This window comes from Coregonus lavaretus (genome assembly GCF_964263955.1).
Source record: "Coregonus lavaretus genome assembly, chromosome: 32".
Taxonomy (NCBI): Eukaryota; Metazoa; Chordata; class Actinopteri; order Salmoniformes; family Salmonidae; genus Coregonus; species Coregonus lavaretus.
Window position 1 is genome coordinate 32,298,023 of NC_140019.1, and position 20,616 is coordinate 32,318,638.

Below are 20,616 nucleotides of genomic sequence, written 5' to 3' on the forward strand. Positions count from 1 at the left end.
TCAGACACACCGGTCAAAAAAGTTTTTCTGATGAAAGACCACAATAAAGATTTTATTACACAATCATTATTTACATAAATTATGACACAACCTCTTCAGTCTTCAGTCAGGAATGCCATGGACCAGTTCAATATTTCCACAATCAACCTCGTTTTTAGCACAGCTTAGCAAAGCATGCTCATGTTCCTCTCTAGGACAGGTGGTATAAGAATGATATACCTAACCTATATTATGTCCATGGGATGCTAAGTTCAACCCCCAAATACATTTTAAAACAGCAGGATTTTCTATGTTTGATTGGATTCATGGGGTGGGACTGGAGAGTATAATCCACCAAATATTCTTCAGCAGCAGTGTATTCTGAGGGGGACATTGGTGTCAAAATCTGTCCACAGCAGTGTATTGTCTCTTGTAAAGATTTCCCCACTAAAAGCTGCTCTCCACTTTGGCCCCCTCTTCATCCTTCTCCTCATTCTCACTGTCTTCCTCACTCTCACTGTAGTGGACATTACAGCGGTTGGTGTTGACGAAGAGATCGCTCTCGTCATCCTCTGAGTCAGTAGTGTGATCACTCCTACCATCCTCCTCTATCTTCTCCTCCCTTCTCCCCTCCCTGGGCTGTGGTATATCTGTTTTGTCTTCCGATGGGGGCTCGTCTGTGAAGGCCTCAGGCCTGACAGAAGACACAAAAACATAAAACATGTTTTTTTTAAAGGGCCAGCAGAACCCACTTGATTCAGTTATAATTGAACCTTTGTTTAACTGTCTTCTCTTTTAAAAAGGTGACGTGTGTGTGTGTGTGTGGCAGAAAAAACAGATCCCTAGCACATCCTGTGGGGATTAGGATTACTTGAAATGATTTCTTCATAAGAGCAGTACAAAAAAAAGGTTTATCGGGTGTGGTGGTGGCCTTGCAGTTACTATGGCAAGGTAATCGAAGTGCTGACTAAAACGGAGTTTACTGGCTAAATGTGTTTCTGCATTGTATTTCTATATGTGTAGCTATATACTGAACTACGTATTAGCCATCATGGTGAGATAAGGTTCCAAGGTTCACTCACCAGAGAGTGAGTTTCTGCAGGTGCTGAATGTGGTCTCTGTAGAGTATGAAGCTGATCTCTCCCCTCACCTTCTCTCCCTCCTCTATAGGGTCTACAATCACATAGTCACCTGGGAGGGAGGGAGAGATATTTACAACAAACAAATACTGAGTGGGACACAAAGAGTGATTCTGTCATAGTGTGACATTGAGGTGGTTGAACAACGAACAAACGCACACTTACAGGTATGCAGATAACATATGCAAACTAGCCGCTCAAGTTCAGGAAAAAAATCAGCCTGCTTTGGTGTTTCACTGCCAGTTGTAGTTACACAGGAGCAGGGTTTTTTCTGAATAGAAGGTTTTTCCGGGCTGCCTATGTCCAAACAAGGTCCCCAGTTTCTGGTCTGGGGCATGAAGTCACGAGCTCTGCTGGTCGGCTACTGTTTAGCAACCTAGCGGTGCCAAAAGCCCTGGCGTGCTTCAAATTCAAATAGTTCCGGCTTCATGCTCCATCAGGAGTTTTCGATAGGAATACGTGGACGACGCTAGCGCTATCACTATCTACTGGTTTTAATGTCTATGGTGCAAACAGTAAAAAAAATAAAAATCTCAAAAGTTTTAATATGAAGAAATCGCTCCGCCATTTCCTAGTTGCTAAAATTCTAATAGTTCGCCTAATAATTTCAGTTTATGTGACAAAACAAGCAGTCATTGTGTAGAGAATCATTGTACCATCTAAACCGCTGTGAATTATATTTTCCATTAGAAAAAATATTGTATGTTCAGCTGGTGTACAAAACAGAATGTAAAAGATTAAAAAAAAAAAAACTTAAAAGCTGCAATATGTAATGTTTTGGGTGACCTGACCAAACACACATAGACATGTGAGTTATAGATCTATAATTCTCATTGAAAGCAAGTCTAAGAAGCTGTAGATCTGATCTATGTGCACTATTTATATGCTTCCCGTTAATTTTTCTTTTTGCATCTTTTACTTTTGTAGACCAGCTTCAAACAGCATTGTTGGTTAAGGGCTTGTAAGTAAGCATTTCACCTGTTGTATTTGGCGCATGTGACAAATAAAATTTGATAACTGACATTTCTATGTGAATTTGGTCAGGTCGCCCAAAATGTTACATATTGCAGCTTAAAACGTCTAAAACCATATATAAAGTACAGTGCATTCAGAAAGTATTCAGACCCCTTCCCTTTTTCCACATTTTGTTACTTTACAGCCTTATTCTAAAATTGATTAAATAAATACAAATTATCAATCTACACACAATATCCCATAATGTCACGATCGTTGAGAGACAGGTCAGACCAAGGTGCAGCGTGATATGCGTACATATTTATTAAGATGAGTAAACATTTGACAAAATAACAAAAACAACGACAACGTGAAGTCCTATGGGCTATACACACAACAAGCCTAACAGGAACACAAACAAGCTCCCACAACTAAGGTAGGCAATCAGGCTACCTAAGTATGATCCCCAATCAGAGACAACGAGCGACAGCCGCTGACCGGAGCTGGACTGGGCACCGGTGGAGCGGACTGCTCTGGCTCCGGAGTGGAACCGCTGACCGGAGCGGGACTGGGCACCAGTGGAGCGGACTACTCTGGCTCCGGAGTGGAGCCGCTGACCGGAGCTGGACTTGGCACCGGTGGTGCGGACTGCTCTGGCTCCAGAGTGGAACCGCTGACTGGAGCTGGACTGGGAACACGCACCACTGGTCTGGTGCGAGGAGCAGGCACGGGCCGTGCCGGACTGGATACATGCACCACTGGTTTGGTACGGGGAGCAGGTACGGGGCGTACCGGGCTGGCGACACGCACCACTGGTTTGGTGCGGGGAGCAGGTACGGGGCGTACCGAGCTGGCGACACGCACCACTGGTTTGGTGCGGGGAGCAGGTACGGGCCGTACTGGACTGGATACACGCACCACTGGTGCAGGATATACTGGACCGTGGAGGCGCACTGGAGACCAGGAGCGTTGAGCCGGCACAACCCGTCCTGGCTGGATGCCCACTCTCGCACGACACGTGCAGAGCGCTGGCACAAGACGCACTGGGCTGTGACTGCGCATTGGCGACACAGTGCGTATCTCCGCATACCTAGGTTCCTCAATGAACACACGCTCCTTTTGTTGCCTGACCAGCTCCTCTCTCTGTGCCTCCACTACTTCCTTCTTCCTACGGGACTCCTGCAGCGCCTCCTCTTTAAGGGAGCTCCCCTGCTCTATTCTCCCTATCAGCCCCCGTAATGTGGTGGCCTCCTCTCTTAAACTGTCGATCCGCAGGTCTTGGAGGACCTCTAAAATAGCGGCCTCCTCCTCTACAGTCAGCCCTTTCACGGCCTCCTGCTGCCTCGTCGTCCACCCCGTGTGCCCCCCTAAAATGTTTTATTGGGGCTGCTTCTCGACCTTTCTTCGTGACCGAGTCCTTTTAAGTTGCCGTTTCTCCTCTCCTACCCGGGCTTCTTCCTTCATTCGGGGTCCTTTATCGGCTACACTCTCCTTCATTGCCTCTCGATAACAGACTGCCTCCTCCTCAGTAATTCTACCCCAACCGAGGAGGACATCTACTAAGGTTACCTCCTGTTGAGTCCCAGGCGTTTGCTCCTTCTGGGCACGCTGCTTGGTCCTTGTTTGGTGGGATCTTCTGTCACGATTGTTGAGAGACGGGTCAGACCAAGGTGCAGCGTGATATGCGTACATATTTATTAAGACGAGTAAACACTTCACAAAATAACAAAAACAACGACAACGTGAAGTCCTATGGGCTACACACAACAAGCCTAACAGGAACACAAAAAAGATCCCACAACTAAGGTAGGCAATCAGGCTACCTAAGTATGAACCCCAATCAGAGACAACGAGCGACAGCTGCCTCTGATTGGGAATCACACCCGGCCAAACATAGAAATACAAATCCTAGAATCCAACATAGAAATACAATAACATAGATCTTAACTGAACTCACACCCTGACCCAACCAACAAGAGTTCTCTAGGTCAGGGCGTGACACATAAAGACAAAGCAAAAACCGGTTTAGACATTTTAGTAAATGTATAAATATTTAGACCCTTTGCTATGAGACTCGAAATTGAGTTCAGGAGCATCCTGTTTCCATTGATCATCCTTGAGATGTTTCTACAACTTGATTGGAGTCCACCTCTGGTAAATTCAATTGATTGGACATGATTTGGAAAGGCACACACCTGTCTATATAAGGTCCCACAGTTGACAGTGCATGTCAGAGCAAAAACCAAGCCATGAAATTGAAGGAATTGTCCCTAGAGCTCCGGGACAGGATTGTGTCGAGCACAGATCTGGGGAAGGGTACCAAAAAAATTCTGCAGCATTGAAGATCCCAAAGAACAAAGTGGCCTCCATCATTCTTAAATGGAAGAAGTTTGGAACCACCAAGACTCTTCCTAGAGCTGGCAAACTGAGCAATCAGGGGAGAATGGCCTTGGTCAGGGAGGTAACCAAGAACCCGATGGTCACTGTGACAGAGCTCCAGAGTTCCTCTGTGGAGATGGGAAAACCTTCCTGAAGGACAACCATCTCTGCAGCATTCCACCAATCAGGCCTTTATGGTAGAGTGGCCAGACGGAAGCTACACCTCAGTAAAAAGCACGACAGCCCGCTTGGAGTTTGCCAAAAGGCACCTAATGGACTCACACCATGAGAAACAAGATTCTCTGGTCTATTGAAACCAAGATTGAACTCTTTGGCCTGAATGCCAAGCGTCATGTCTGGAGGAAACCTGGCAACATCCCTACGGTGAAGCATGGTGGTGGAAGCATCATGCTAGGGGATGTTTTTCAGCGGCAGGGACTGGGAGACTAGTCAGGATCGAGGGAAAGATGAACGGAGCAAAGTACAGAGAAATCCTTGATGAAAACCTGCTCCAGAGCGCTCAGGACCTCAGACTGGGGAGAAGGTTCACCTTCCAACAGGACAACAACCCTAAGCACACAGCCAAGAGAACGCAGGAGTGGCTTCGGGACAAGTCTCTGAATGTCCTTGAGTGGCCCAGCCAGAGCCCGGACTTGAACCCAATCGAACATCTCTGGAGAGATTTGAAAATAGCTGTGCAGCGACGCTCCCCATCCAACCTGACAGAGCTTGAGAGGATCTGCAGAGAAGAATGGGAGAAAGTCCCCAAATACAGGTGTGCCAAGCTTGTAGCGTCATACCCAAGAAGACTGGAGGCTGTAATCGCTGCCAAAGGTGCTTCAACAAAGTACTGAGTAAAGGGTCTGATTACTTATGTAATTATAAATAAAAATATAAATACCATTTAGCAGACGCTTTTATCCAAAGCGACTTAGTCATGCGTGCATAAATGTTTACGTATGGGTGGTCCCGAGGATGGAACCCACTACCCTGGCGTTACTAGCGCCGTGCTCTACCAACTGAGCTACAGAGGACCACAATTGTTTCATTTCCGTAGTATATTTTTTTTTTGCAAACATTTCTCAAAACCTGTTTTTTTCTTTGTCATTATCGGGTATTGTGTGTAGATTGATGAGAAAAAAACGACAATTTAATCAATTTTAGAATAAGTATAACGTAACAAAATGTGGAAAAAGTCAAGGGGTCTGAATACTTTCCGAATGCACTGTATGTTGAAAAGATAATGGGCCTATATATTTTAAAATAAGATATTTTTTGAGAACAAACAATACTACTTTTGACCTAAGCCTTATGGGTGATAAGGAACAGGGTGCCATTTGGGATGCACTCTAGTATAAGGGGACATGTTACCTCTCTTGATCCAGAGGTTCTTGCGGAATTTTGGGGGCATGCTGATCAGGAAGTTCTCCCCCTGGGCCGTGACAGCCTCGTGCAGGTTGTTGCCACGACTACCAAGAACCTGCATGGAGACAGGTACAGAGAGAGGGGATTTGTATGACAAAGAAACAGGTAGAATATGCGTGCAAAAACAGATAATTAACTACAGGTGCAGCAGAGGTAAATGTCTGTCAGTCACCTTACATAAAGAAAGACTTAAAAGTTCCCATCCTCTTGCTTCATCCAATGACCCTATCTGTTTGGTAGAGTGGCTGAATGAGTCTGAATCTGGATGGCAGACATCTAGGCTAGTCTTTGTTGTGTGTGTTCAGTAAAACATGTCATGTCTGACAGCACAGTTACTAACCCTCACAATCTGTTGGTTCTCTGTTGGTGTGACATAGTCGTCGAGTGTCTGCTCCTTGACAACATGCTTGCGTTTGGTAGCCTGTGACATCGTTGAAGTTTGCCAGCTGAGGAAACATCAGTTTTCATCACCACTGTTAGCCAACTGTTCTTTATGCATGTCAAATCATATTTTATTTGTCACATGCACCGAATACAACAGATGTAGACCTTACCGTGAAATGCTTACTTACAAGCCCTTAACCAACAATGCAGTTCAAGAAATAAGAGTTAAGAAAATATTTAGTAAATAAACTAAAGTAAAAATTAAAAAAAGTAACACAATAAAATTACATAATAATGTGGCTATATACAGGGGGTACCTGTACCGAGTCAATGTGGGGGGTACAGGTTAGTCAAGGTAATTTGTGGGGGGGGGGGGGTCAATATAAATAGTCCGGGTGGCCATTTGATTAATTCTTCAACAGTCTTATGGCTTGGGGGTATAAGCTGTTAAGGAGCCTTTTGGACCTAAACTTGGCGCTCCGGGTCCCGCTTGCCGTGCAGTAGCAGAGAGAACAGTCTATGACAATGTTTTGGGCCTTCCTCTGCGGTATGGCAGGAGGAGGACAGAATAAGTTACAGATATTACAAATCTAATGAGAAGAATATTGTAGGCTGCTTAATGCATAACAACAGGGTAGCAATTCAAAAGGTCAACCTTAGCGACGTTAGTGTGACAGCCATCTAGTTACCATCAAATGTATGTTTTGTTTGGGCAAAGTCAGTGGCAAGCTGTCCCATGTTAGCTAGCTAACGTTAGCTACGTCAACCAGAAATGCCGGTATCGTACACACACAAATGTCTAATGATCAGAATTATGCTTGCTGTTATGTTATGAAATTATAGAAGATTAGACCATATGATATTATTAACGTTGTAATTCTATATATTTATTGGTAACGTTAGCTAGCTAGCGGTTTTGACAGCAAGTTAGCTAGAGTTAGCACGCACATACACTTGAAATGAGCCTCTTGCTACATACCTTGTAAATCTGAACTGCAAAAATGTGTATATTTACTGTAGGAAAAAGATTTTGGATTGTCTGATGGCATGTGAACTTCGAAAAAGACCTGTTATATCAAATATTAGTTTCCAGCAACAAAGAAACGCATGCGCTTCCTTTCCTTTTAGGCAGCGCTGACGTATCTATTCTACTCCAGTTGCATTTTGGGAGTTTAAGTCGTTTTCATGTCTGGGGCTTGTTCAAGAACCGCAGGCTTTTGTGAATAGATCGTCTCTCCAATGAACCAACCAACAACATACAGTGGATATTGACTTCAAAAATTACATTTCACAATGAATAAGATACTTTTTTATTAAACCTTAGTTTGTCTAGTTACACAGCACTGCAATATGTAACAGTTAATAGGCTACACATGCAAACCAATTCATTAAAAGTACTTGCACAGTGAAGTTGTAAACTATGAGGAGATATTGATGATAGGTGGTATTGCACAGAACATGTTACAACAGAGGAAAAGTCTAGCAAAAATGCACAAGCATTAATTCTACACTAGAGCACCAGCACGGAGAGTGGTCAGATGCAGGGGAACATAATGGACACTAAACAGCATGACTGAAGTCTAAAAACACAACATCCCCTTTATCATTTACACTCTGTTATTGTAAAGAGATAGACGACTGAAATTACCTCTGCCTAAAACACAGCAATTCAATTAAAATATCCTTAAAGGCTAGTAGTAAAATCACAACAAAAGACCAGTGCTACCTTAAAACTATAGCTTCATCAGAGCTGATTTGTTTTGAAAAAGAAGAATGAGATGTGAGGTATGAATGAATGCTGCTTCCCCTATTTGAGTAAGCTGTCAGCAGGTCTTCCAGTGCACTGTGCAGTGTTCCGACTACACAATTAGCGGGGTAGGGTGACGAGTAACGTTGCAGTTCGGTCCGTTTGTAGGTAGTGTGTGTGTATATGTTTGGGGGGAGGGTGTAGGGTTTGTTTTTTGTGCCAGGCGAAGATTGGCATAAAATATTATTCCGATCACGTGTGTGTGTGTGTGTCATATCGCCTAGTTCACAATAGCAGATGAGCACATCTTGTTGATCCCACAGAGCTTGGATCCTCTGTACAGGTAGTAGTAACCCTGGAGGGAAGGAACACACAACAGGACATGTCAGTCAATGAACACACAAATACACATGTCAAAACTTCTATTTGCACAATATGTTCCAAGAGTTCAGGCATGACTAGGTGTTATGCATGCATTGTAAACAAATACTCTGTTTACAAATGCACGCATAACGCCTTGTCATAGAGGTTCAGTGTGACAGCTTTCTGTTACCTGTTCTCCATAGTCCTCTCCCCAACTGTTCTTGATGGCCCAGAATGGTTTGCCTTGTCCTGTACACAGAAACAACCAGACACACATGACTCACACATTCTGACTCGTCACAGTGTTGTTATTATGCTAGGTTAATGTAAGGTAAATGAGTAGTTAAGTGTCAGTCTCACGTTCTCCGTAGCCCACGAGCAACACTGCATGGTCAATCATCCAGGGGTTGCAAAAGATCTTCAGAGGGTGGGACACACCCTTCCTGTAGAACTGAGGAGAAACAAGGAGAGAAAGGCAGGTGGGATTAGTTAGATAGATACTAGTCACTTCATTGTTCAGTTGTGTTTTAGTGATGCTAATTTAAGTATCATTAAGAAAGATATGGCAGTGTTGTGATTTCTGTTACCTGCAGGGGTTGTAACCGAAATAATTTTCTAATCATTTCGTTCTGGACAGAACCACTTTTTTCTTTGTTTCGTTCCACTGTTCCGACCAACAAAGTAAAGTTCTGAACTGCTTTGAACCCCAAAAAGTACCGGTTTATATCCTTCCTTTCTGTTCCTTTTTTAACCTACAAATTCAGTTGTTGTTGTTGTTACATTTAGCTCATTAAATTACTTCAACAATCAGTGTGGATAGAGCAGGCAAGCTAGTTGTTTACATGTGTGATGGACAGACAAGTGTAGCCTATAGCGCAAGATGCCTGTAGCCTATAGCTACAAGTCCCCTGTAGCTCAGTTGGTAGAGCATGGCGCTTGCAACGCCAGGGTTGTGGGTTCGCTTCCCACGGGGGGGCCAGTATGAAAATGTATGCACTCACTAACTGTAAGTCGCTCTGGATAAGAGCGTCTGCTAAATGACTAAAATGTAAAGATGCGACTGAAATTTTGCAGGTGGGGAGAGAGCGAGATAGGTTTGAGGAGGAGGCTAGAAGTGCTGGGCATCTTGTTATGACATGCATTATATGAATTAGGTCCACAGAATTATACCTAGGAGAAGCGGCTTCTATGGAGGAACTTTGAATGTCCTTTGAGCTAGCTAGCTAACAAGCTTCTGTGTGCAGAGAATTAAAAACATGTCTTACCTTCTTGTAGTTAATAAATCCAATGTGAAACGTGATAACTAGGCCCATAGTATCATTAACTAGCATTGAAAAAGATAATCAATTAGTCTCTAGCTAATAAAAAATCTCTCTCCCTATCTTGTAACGTCAGTACAGTAGCCTATGCTTCGGAGGAGGGAGGGGCAGGTAGCCTAAACACACACAGGCAAAGATTTTCAGCTTGCAGGCAGACACTGGAATACGTTTTTGAGTGACACAGTGAGGGCTTTGCATAGGCGCTTTGTTGTATTTTGCTGTGGGACAAATATGCCTGGAACGTAAAATAACGTTATTAACCGGTTCCCATGCTTTTAAAATAACGGTTCTGTTCCAGAACAGTATGGATCACTTTCGTTTCAGGTTCCGTTTCTGTTCCTTGAAAAATTTCTGGTTTTCGGTTCTGTTCCCTGAACCGGTTCCAACCCCTGGTTACCTGCATTGCGAAGGCGTTCAGGGCCACAGATACTGGTCCATTCTCAGCCAGCCAAGCAGCGATTTCTAAACATAAAAAGGGAAGGAAACTAAGATGAACACATGTTTTTATTTATTCTATTTTATTTAACCTTTATTTAACTACGCAAGTCAGTTAAGAATAAATTATTATTTACAATGACAGCCTACATGTGGCCAACCCTCCTCCATATGTACCGCATCGTTCAATCTTCATCCTTCAAACTATCATCGGTGTCTTTCTCTCCGTGTACCCTACCCTCTCGCTCACTCTGCTTTTTTCATGTTCTCTTCTCCTCCCACTCACCGTTCTCGTCCTTGGACAGCTCCACGGAGCTGTTGATGTAGGCGGTGACTTTGTTGGTGGTGAAGTCACAGCTCTGCTTCTTGCCGGTGTAGCTGTAGTCAGTCTCAGTCTCCAGACCACCCAGATTCTCGATGGCTTCATATGCATTTGATGGAAGCCCGCCCCCACAGGCCTGGTCCACAGTATCACAGTCCACCAGCTCTGTGAGTGACAGGATATTGAACCAATCAATTCAAAGCTGTTATGGAGAAAAGGGAAACTGTACTGTTGTTTATGTTAAGATACCTACAATGCTTGTGCTTACCTTGCTCAGAGAGAGACACTAGTTTACCCGTTTTCACGAACCACTGGCCCTCAATGTTGCCTGTCACTGAGAATGCCCAGCAAGAACCACACATGCCCTGCAATACAAACACAAACCACATAATCGTACACACACACACAGGCATTACCTACCTCCACACACAGGCATTACCAACCTCCACACACAGGCATTATCTACTTCCACATTTTCCATGAATTGTGTCATATCTACAGTATGAATGAAAGTATGACTTTTGCTTACTTATACATGTTTAGTGAAGCATCAAAGCAGAGTCATGAATACTTTGAATGCTATATAAAGCCTTTTTAAGTTGTTATTCGTCCGATCATAAATACAATCATACATACACATTTACAGTCATACCTGTAGTCATCTCCAGTCTGTAAGACCATCTCTAAACCCTGTCCTACCTGGTTCTTGACGGAGCTGACAGCTCCATGCTCTCTCCAGTCCCAGCTGGGCGGGGCAGGACCGCGGGGCATGGCTGCAGGCTTCATGGACCGCTGGAGGTTCTGCTGGCTCAGCAGGGGGTTCAGGTACAAAGTCCTAAACTCCTCCTCTGGAGGGTGAGAGACAGAGGGAGAGGGTAGAGGGAGGAGAGGAAGAATATTAGGATTATTCATGGTGTACAGTTGAGGAGTTGTACTGTAACCTTCAAATCAAATCAAATTGTATTTCCCACATGCGCCGAATACAACAGGTGTAGACATTACAGTGAAATGCTTACTTACAAGCCCTTAACCAACAACGTAGTTTTTTAAGAAAAGTGTTAAGTAGAAAATAGATAAGTAAAACATTTTTTTTTAATGTTTAAATAAAATAGAACAAAAAAAATACAAGAAAAATAAAATGCTAATAATTACAGAGCAGCAGTAAATTAAAATAACAGTAGGGAGCCTATATTTACATTTACATTTTAGTCATTTAGCAGACGCTCTTATCCAGAGCGACTTACTATATACAGGGGGTACCGGTACAGAGTCAATGTGCGGGGGCACCGGTTAGTGGAGGTAAATGAGGTAATATGTACATGTGGGTAGAGTTAAAGTGACTATGCATAAATAACAAACAGAGTAGCAGCAGAGTAAAATAGGGGTATGGGGTGGGGGGGGGGGGGGGGCAATGCAAATAATCTGGGTAGCCATGTTTAGCAGTTCAGGAGTCTTATGGCTTGGTGGTAGAAGCTGTTAAGAAGCCTTTTGGACCTAGACTTGGCGCTCCGGTACCGCTTGCCGTGCGGTAGCAGAGAGAACAGTCTATGACTAGGGTGGCTGGAGTCTTTGACAATTTTTAGGGCCTTCCTCTGACACCGCCTGGTATAGAGGTCCTGGATGGCAGGAAGCTTGGCCCCAGTGATGTACTGGGCCGTACGCACTACCCTCTGTAGTGCCTTGCAGTCAAAGGCAGAGCAGTTGCCATACCAGGCGGTGATGCAACCTGTCAGGATGCTCTCGATGGTGCAGCTGTATAACTTTTTGAGGATCTGAGGACCCATGCCAAATCTTTTCAGTCTCCTGAGGGGGAATAGGCTTTGTCGTGCCCTCTTCACGACTGTCTTGGTGTCCTCTTTTTTTCCCTGTAGTCCACAATCATCTCCTTTGTCTTGATCACATTGAGGGAGAGGTTGTTATCCTGGCACCACACGGCCAGGTCTCTGACCTCCTCCCTATAGGCTGTCTCATCGTTGTCTGTGATCAGGCCTACCATTGTTGTGTCGTCGGCAAACTTAATGATGGTGTTGGAGTCGTGCCTGGCCATGCAGTCATGGGTGAACAGGGAGTACAGGTGGGGACTGAGCACGCACCCCTGAGGGGCCCCCGTGTTGAGGATCAGCGTGGCAGATGTGTTGTTACCTACCCTTACCACCTTGGGGCGGCCCGTCAGGAAGTCCAGGATCCAGTTGCAGAGGGAGGTGTTTAATCCCAGGGTCCTTAGCTTAGTGATGAGCTTTGAGGGCACTATGGTGTTGAATGCTGAGCTGTAGTCAATGAATAGCATTCTCACGTAGGTGTTCCTCTTGTCCAGGTGGGAAAGGGCAGTGTGGAGTGCAATAGAGATTGCATCATCTGTGGATCTGTTGGAGCGGTATGCAATTTGGAGTGGGTCTAGGGTTTCTGGGGTAATGGTGTTGATGTGAGCCATGACCAGCCTTTCAAAGCACTTCATGGCTACAGACATGAGTGCTACGGGTCGGTAGTCATTTAGGCAGGTTATCTTAGTGTTCTTGGGCACAGGGATTATGGTGGTCTGCTTCAAACATGTTGGTATTACAGACTCAGTCAGGGACATGTTGAAAATGTCAGTGAAGACACTTGCCAGTTGGTCAGTGCATGCTCGGAGTACACGTCCTGGTAATCCGTCTGCCCCTGCGGCCTTGTGAATGTTGACCTGCTTAAAAATCTTACTCACATCGGCTACGGAGAGCGTGATCACATAGTCATCCGGAACAGCTGATGCTCTCATGCATGCTTCAGTGTTGCTTGCCTCGAAGCGAGCATAGAAGAGATTTAGCTCGTCTGGTAGGCTTGTGTCACTGGGCAGCTCGCGGCTGTGCTTCCCTTTGTAGTCTGTAATAGTGTTCAAGCCCTGCCACATCCGACGAGCGTCAGAGCCGGTGTAGTACGATTCAATCTTAGTCCTGTATTGACTCTTTGCCTGTTTGATGGTTTGTCGGAGGGCATAGCGGGATTTCTTATAAGCGTCCCACACATGCACACACACACACCTGTGAGGTCGCTGAACTTGGTGACCCCGTACTCGGCTGTGCCCTGGTCCAGAGACTGGAGCTTCTCAGCGGTCTTCAGGTTCTCATGGAAGATACGCAGCCGCCGGTCAGTGTCTGTAGCAGCAAAGGTCAGAGGTCAGACAAAAACTGTTTATGTTAAGATGTTTTACCTTATCATCTGTGGAGGTGGATGGACGATATTGTGTAAAATTATGGATTTACATTTATCTCTCACCCTTTTGGCTGCTGTAAGTCCTATTGTATCTGACCATGAACTCTTTGAACTGACCCAGAAGCTCCACAGAATCCACTGTCTCCTGTCACAAAAGATAAGTTAATTATTGACAAGTAAATGAAATATACGCATACAGAAAACAACAGAAAACCCGCTCAAACACAACAAACGCTATGTTTCTATTACCTCAACTGGTTTGCTGGTGGAGAGGGGCAGAAATGCAACTTTGTTGGTCTCAACTGGTTTGGGATCAACTGAAATGCAAGCATCATGAAAAACTATTAGATGTAGCTATGAGTATTTACAGAAACAATCCTAAACAAATAAAAGCACAAAGGTACTGTCACGATCGTCGGGAACAGAGGACCAATGCGCAGCGTTGAATTCAAACATATTTATTAAATCTGAAAGATAACACGAACAAAACAACAAAACGATAACGTGACGTCCTTAGCACAAACACAACCTACTAGGAACAAGATCCCACAACCACTGTGGGAAAACAGCCTGTCTAAATATGGTTCCCAATCAGAGACAACCAGCAACAGCTGACACTCGTTGCCTCTGATTGAGAACCACACTGGCCAACATAGAAATACAAAACTAGAATGGAAAACAAAGAGCACAAAACATACACTCTACACACCCTGGCTCAACATAAAAGAGTCCCTAGAGCCAGGGCGTGACAGTACCCCCCCCCAAAGGCGCGGACTCCGACCGCGCCAACCAACCACCACAGGGGAGGGACCGGGTGGGCACTCCGCCTTGGCGGCGGATCCGGCTCCAGGCATGATCCCCACTCCCTCTCTAACCCCCCAAAGTACCCCTGGTCCGGTCTGGCCCTGCTAGCCGGAGCTGGACTGAACACTGGTGGAGCGGATTGCTCTCGCTCCGGCGTGGAGCAGCTGACCGGTACCGGACCAGGCACCGGTGGAACAGGCACGGGCTGTGCCGGACTGACGACGCACACCACTGGCTTGGTGTGGGGAGCAGGAACAGGCCGAGCCGGGCTGGCGACGTGCACCGTAGGCTTGGTGCGGGGAGCAGGAACGGGCCGGGCCGGGCTGGCGACGCGCACCATAGGCTTGGTGCGGGGAGCAGGAACGGGCCGGACCGGGCTGGCGACGCGCACCATAGGCTTGGTGCGGAGAGCAGGAACAGGCCGGGCCGGGCTGGCGACGCGCACCATAGGCTTGGTGCGGGGAGCAGGAACAGGCCGGGCCGGGCTGGCGACGCGCACCATAGGCTTGGTGCGGGGAGCAGGAACAGGCCGGGCCGGGCTGGCGACGCGCACCATAAGCTTGGTGCGGGGAGCAGGAACGGGCCGGACCGGGCTGGCAACGCGCACCATAGGCTTGGTGCGGGGAGCAGGAACAGGCCGGGCCGGGCTGGCGACGCGCACCATAAGCTTGGTGCGGGGAGCAGGAACGGGCTGGACCGGGCTGGCGACGCGCACCATAGGCTCGGTGCGGGGAGCAGGAACAGGCCGGGCCGGGCTGACGACACGCACCACAGGCTCGATGCGAGGAACAGGAACAGGCCGGACCGTACTGGGGACACACACCACTGGCCCTACGCAGGGATCAGGAACGGGCCGGACCGGACTGGTAACACACCCCAGTACCTCTCGCCGTGCCTCTACACTCTCCCTCTCCTCTGTGACCAGTGGCCCCCTTAACCTGGCGGCCTCCTCTACAAACCCGCTGGACCGCTCCATCGCGGCCTCCTGCTGCCCCGTCGTCAACGGCGTGAGCCCCCCCCTAAAAAATTTCTGGGTGTCTCTCCTCCCCGTGGACCAAGCCTCCCTATCTCTCGCCAGACTCTTCCTCCACTGCTCCAAAGTCCAACCACTCTGCTCTTCATTTGGCTTGACCCAGTCGAGACTCTTCCTCCACTGTTCCCAAGTCCACCCTCTCTGCTCTTCACTAGGCTTGACCCAGTCGAAGTTGCCACGGAGATCCGCTAGCGATTCCCCTGGCGATGGCTCCTGGACACGCTGCTTGGTCCAGTTTTGGTGGGATCTTCTGTCACGATCGTCGGGAACAGAGGACCAACGCGCAGCGTTGAATGCAAACATATTTATTAAATCTGAAAGATAACACGAACAAAACAACAAAACGATAACGTGACGTCCTTAGCACAAACACAACCTACTAGGAACAAGATCCCACAACCACTGTGGGAAAACAGCCTGTCTAAATGTGGTTCCCAATCAGAGACAACCAGCAACAGCTGACACTCGTTGCCTCTGATTGAGAACCACACTGGCCAACATAGAAATACAAAACTAGAATGGAAAACAAAGAGCACAAAACATACACTCTACACACCCTGGCTCAACATAAAAGAGTCCCTAGAGCCAGGGCTTGACAGGTACGTTTAGTTCCCACAGTTGAACCTTTGACACTAACCTGCTGGCTGGCACTTCAGTTTGAGGAGGGTGGACTTGCTTTCCCAGGGAATGTCCCAGACCTCAAACACACACACCTCCGTCTGACAGAGAACATGTCAGCGGAGAAAACATGGTTAGTGAGATAATCTGTGTTTGTTTTATTGGGCTGCTATGTTCATGACTTGTTTATAAACCGTTTATTAGAATGTGGTGTATTGTTATGTGCACTTCAGAGAAATGCCTCTGTAAATTATTCACGTCAACTGAAATTAGATGTTTCTAAAAGCATGGGAATGGTACAGCACATACAGTACCAGTCAAAAGTTTGGACACACCTACTCATTCAAGAGGTTTTCTTTATTTTTACTATTTTCTACATTGTAGAACAATAGTGAAGACATCAAAACTATGAAATAATACATATGGAATCATGTAGTTACCAAATAAGTGTTAAACAAATGAAAATATATTTTATATTTGAGATTCTTCAAATAGCCACCCTTTGCCTTAATGACAGATTTGCACACTCTTGGCATTCTCTCAAACAGCTTCATGAGGTAGTCACCTGGAATGCATTTCAATTAACAGGTGTGCCTTGTTAAAAGTTAATTTGTGGAATGTCTTTCCTTCTTAATGCGTTTGAGCTAATCAGTTGTGTTGTTACAAGGTAGGTGTGGTGAAGATAGCCCTATTTGGTAAAAGACCAAGTCCATATTATGGCAAGAACAGCTCAAATAAGCAAAGAGAAATTACAGTCGATCATTACTTTAAGACATGAAGGTCAGTCAATCCGGAAAATGTCAAGAACTTTGAAAGTTTCTTCAAGTGCAGTCGCAAAAACCATCAAGCACTATGATGAAACTGGCTCTCATGTGGACCGCCACAGGAAAGGAAGACCCAGAGTTACCTCTGCTGCAGAGGATAAGTTCATTAGAGTTACCAGCCTCAGAAATCGGCAATTATCTGCACCTCAGATTGCAGCACAAATAAATGCTTCACAGAGGCGGAACAAAGAAGGGGGAACAGTACCTGACTGGTTGTGTACATAGCTGCAGCAGGGGATAACAGTTTGTCAAATTTATGAGAAGTTAATTAGCACAAGATCCTGGTCACATGACTAGTGGGAGAGAGAACAGACGGATAGAATAATAACCTACAATAGACCCAGATACACACAATGGCCTTGATACTGGATACTCATCAGTGTTGACAGTTTATTTATGTTAGTGGTTTATGTTTTGCCAATATTTACTATTATAAAACTTTGGGTTTTGATTTGATGAGGAGCACTCTGACATTAGTTTAGCTGTACTTTCCCTCCAACAACCCACACTGTTATCATCCCAAGACAGAAAAACAAACAGACACAGACACACACACACACACACACACACACAGGCCTCACCTTCAGGTTGTGTTCCTCGGGATAGAAGTCACAGGTCCTCAGTCTGGCAGCCTTCTTACACTGGGTGTTACTTAGCTCCACCATTATGCTGTATTGGATACCCTTCACCAGCTACAAGACAGACACACGCAGAGTCAATACACAGTGAAGGTCAGCCTCTTTGAAAAATAAACAAAATCAATTCTGCGGTTGTTGTTTTGCCATCTAGCCTAGAATTTAGCTCTGACGTCACTTTCAAGACCAATATATGGCATTTATAGGCCTAGCTGAACGGGCTGATTACACTGGAAAATACCATTCAGCAGAGCGCTAACTGGCTTGTCTAGCTGAGACAGGCTTGTCTAGCTGAGACAATAGGTTTGTTGAGGGCAGTGTTGGGGAAGCTACTCTAAAAAGATAGTTTACCAAGCTACCATTTACTTCACACTGAAAGAAGTTAAGCTACACTAAAGCTACCCTTAAGAAACATATAGTTGGCTTAACTAAAGTTACTTTGAAAAAGTAGTTCACCACATCCAAACTACTTTGTGAAAAATGTTAATATGTAAAGGCTACAAATTGGAAGACAGATGACTTTGGGTTCATATGTTAACAGAATGTGTAATTTAGCCTATTAAACACAATAAGATGTTTCAAGTGAGAATTAGGCAGGTCTGAAGCTAAAAAAGAATGGAGATTCTGGCCTACTTCACCCATATTTTATTTTATTTTAGCCAAAAGAGTAGTGTGTAGTTCCAGTAGTTAGCTACACCACTACATGGCAAAAAAAAGTAATGAACTACTAAAAACACTACCTAGATTTGGATTTAGTTGAACTACCACCAAGCTACTGCAAAATGTAGTTAAATTACTAGTTGAACTACATGTAGTTCACTACTCCACAACACTGGTTGAAGGATAGGAGTCATAGGACACTGGCATTATTCCTTCGGACATAAAATGTAATGTGGATACAGAGAGGCATAAAAGGCTATAGTCATTAGGCAGTATGAATAGCAGCATTTCTTTTTTTTTTTACTGTAGGCTTAGTTGATCATGAGGATAACTGCAATGAAAACATTGTTAAATTAGAGTGCTTGTTTGGGCTGCAGTAGGGTTAAGGCCTGTTCAATTTAGGCTGAGCTGCACAGACGTCATGTAGTTCAGACTAGAGGTCTTCACGGATCCACCTGTACCCGAATACCCGAGACCCGATCCGGGACCCGAACAGGTTCCGGATTCACAATTCTAAATAATGGCTCTGACGTAGGCGGCCGCATTATTCCTTTATGGCTGGTTGTTTACATCCCACGAACTAAAATCTGTGACTGCCTATTTGCCAGATACAGTATTATGGCCTACAATCACAATGGACATAAACTAGGCTATATATTTTTTAATAAACAAATCATATTTCACAACACTGTCTTACCTGTTTACTGGCAGAGAGGATCTTGCTAACTCTGCGAACGTGCATCGCATTGGACACCATGTTATAGCGCTCTTCTGCAAACTTCAGTGCCTTCTTCAAACCTGGGTCGTTTTCCGACAAACGGACCGCAGACCCGGGTGCCCCCATTAAAGTGTCATCCAAATCGGCCAGAACCGAGCCCAAAACTGCCAGGGTTAGGCAAAGGATAACGGGGCGGCGAAATCCGACGTCCATGTTGATCAGTCTGTCTGTAGAGCAGAAAAAGATCAAGGGACAGTGGACGGTAAGATTATAAAACCGGATGTTTGTTTTCCCAGTTAACTATCAATCCCACAATACGACAAAAAATCAACAGAACAGGGTTGCCAGGTCAAGATACATTTCTAGACCAATGACCAATCAAAACCCGCGGAAAAAGGCCTGAAAACTAGCCCAATTTCTTTTTTTTCACAGCAAGAGAGGAGTTGCCATATCTATGCAATAAAACATGTTTCCATAACGTTATCGAGCCAATTAAGAAGGAATATCATAGTAACTTGTAATGATGTTAGAAGCTAAATTCGGGTTTCCTCAAAATAATAATTATTGCAAGCTATGACATGACATAATAAAGGAATTTGAATATGTAACAAGAGAAAAGATAATTCGCCCTTATTAAACTCGCCAGATCATTTTCCATCAATGGATGTCGTTTTAACTCGCTTGACTGCTATGATTAAGCAATAAGGCACAAGGGGTATGGTATATGGCCAATATACCACGGCTAAGAGCACGACGCAAGGCAGAGTGCCTGGATACAGCCGTTAGCAGTGGTATATTGGCCATATACCACAAACCCCAGGGGTGTCTTTTTGCTATTATAAACTGGTTACCAACGTCATTAGAACAGTAAACAGTAATGTTTTGTCATACCAGTGGTTATGGTCTAATATACCACCTGCTTTCAGCCTATCAGCATTCAGTTCGAACCAGTTGTAAATAAATCACCTTTGCACATGTGCATAACTGTAGATACATCCGAAAGGAGAGTTTGAGTGATGAAAGTTGGATAGAGGATCTCGAAATCTCTGAGCAAGAAACACTTGGATGAACATAAAAAACTAATGTTAGGCTATTTTCTGGCAATTGTGCTGTTATTATGTGCCAGATGTTGACTACAAACCGTTATAAATGGCCCATTTGCGAGACTGACTTGGAATTTCAATAGGCATAGGCTACAGACTAAAATCAGGGTTTATGATTCTAATTACATTTTGCCATAGTTTGCTTAGATAAAAACAGGTAGCCTATAGCCGCTGATAGGCCTATATCTCTTTTCAGATAGTCTACAGTAGCCTAGACAAGATGTAGGCAAGACGTAAACTGAACGATTTAGCAGCTTGCTTAGTTCAAATTAACAGACTAATTTATTCAACATGAATAGCGAGCAGATTTCGCAACATGTGCTTGTTTCCCCAATATCCTGCTGGAATAGGCTACTGAGGATGGGGTCATCATTTCAATCACTGAATTAAATATTAATAATATGTATATGAACTGAATGTGCTTGTCAACAACAGCCAGTGTTTATTTTTTTGAATTTGTCTTACCTGTAGCCTAATCTGACTACTGTTACCGTCAATCTAATGCGTTCATAATAACACAAGGCTACAACAACAGTAAACTGAAGTTATAGGCTTTTTATTGAATTGGTTTGCCATCTCCAGGTAGGCT

At 44.9% G+C, this 20,616-nt stretch overlaps 2 protein-coding genes across 3 annotated transcripts; both read right to left on the reverse strand.

Annotated features, from left to right (window-relative positions):
• Positions 1-22: 22 nt before the first annotated feature.
• On the reverse strand, positions 23-7,415 carry eif1ad (eukaryotic translation initiation factor 1A domain containing). Its single transcript, XM_084150291.1, has 5 exons — positions 7,240-7,415; positions 6,217-6,322; positions 5,823-5,931; positions 1,062-1,170; positions 23-673 (listed from the first exon to the last, which is right to left on the reverse strand). The coding sequence occupies exons 2-5, from the start codon at positions 6,304-6,306 to the stop codon at positions 427-429; spliced, it is 555 nt and encodes a 184-aa protein (XP_084006417.1). The 5' UTR covers positions 6,307-6,322; positions 7,240-7,415; the 3' UTR covers positions 23-426.
• A 138-nt stretch (positions 7,416-7,553) lies between these two features.
• Positions 7,554-19,256, reverse strand: LOC311107919 (cathepsin F-like). 2 transcript variants are annotated; one of them, XM_084150518.1, is made up of 13 exons: positions 18,904-19,256; positions 17,493-17,603; positions 16,107-16,188; positions 13,882-13,949; positions 13,696-13,777; positions 13,461-13,574; positions 11,146-11,294; positions 10,715-10,811; positions 10,411-10,611; positions 10,087-10,151; positions 8,731-8,821; positions 8,561-8,619; positions 7,554-8,362 (listed from the first exon to the last, which is right to left on the reverse strand). In XM_084150518.1, exons 1-13 carry the CDS (start codon positions 19,135-19,137, stop codon positions 8,288-8,290), a joined length of 1,428 nt encoding a protein of 475 aa, XP_084006644.1. In that variant the 5' UTR covers positions 19,138-19,256; the 3' UTR covers positions 7,554-8,287. The 2 variants fall into 2 exon arrangements, with proteins under 2 accessions (XP_084006644.1, XP_084006645.1); XM_084150519.1 differs by having other exon boundaries at positions 13,696-13,774; positions 18,904-19,185.
• Between the last annotated feature and the right edge of the window lie 1,360 nt (positions 19,257-20,616).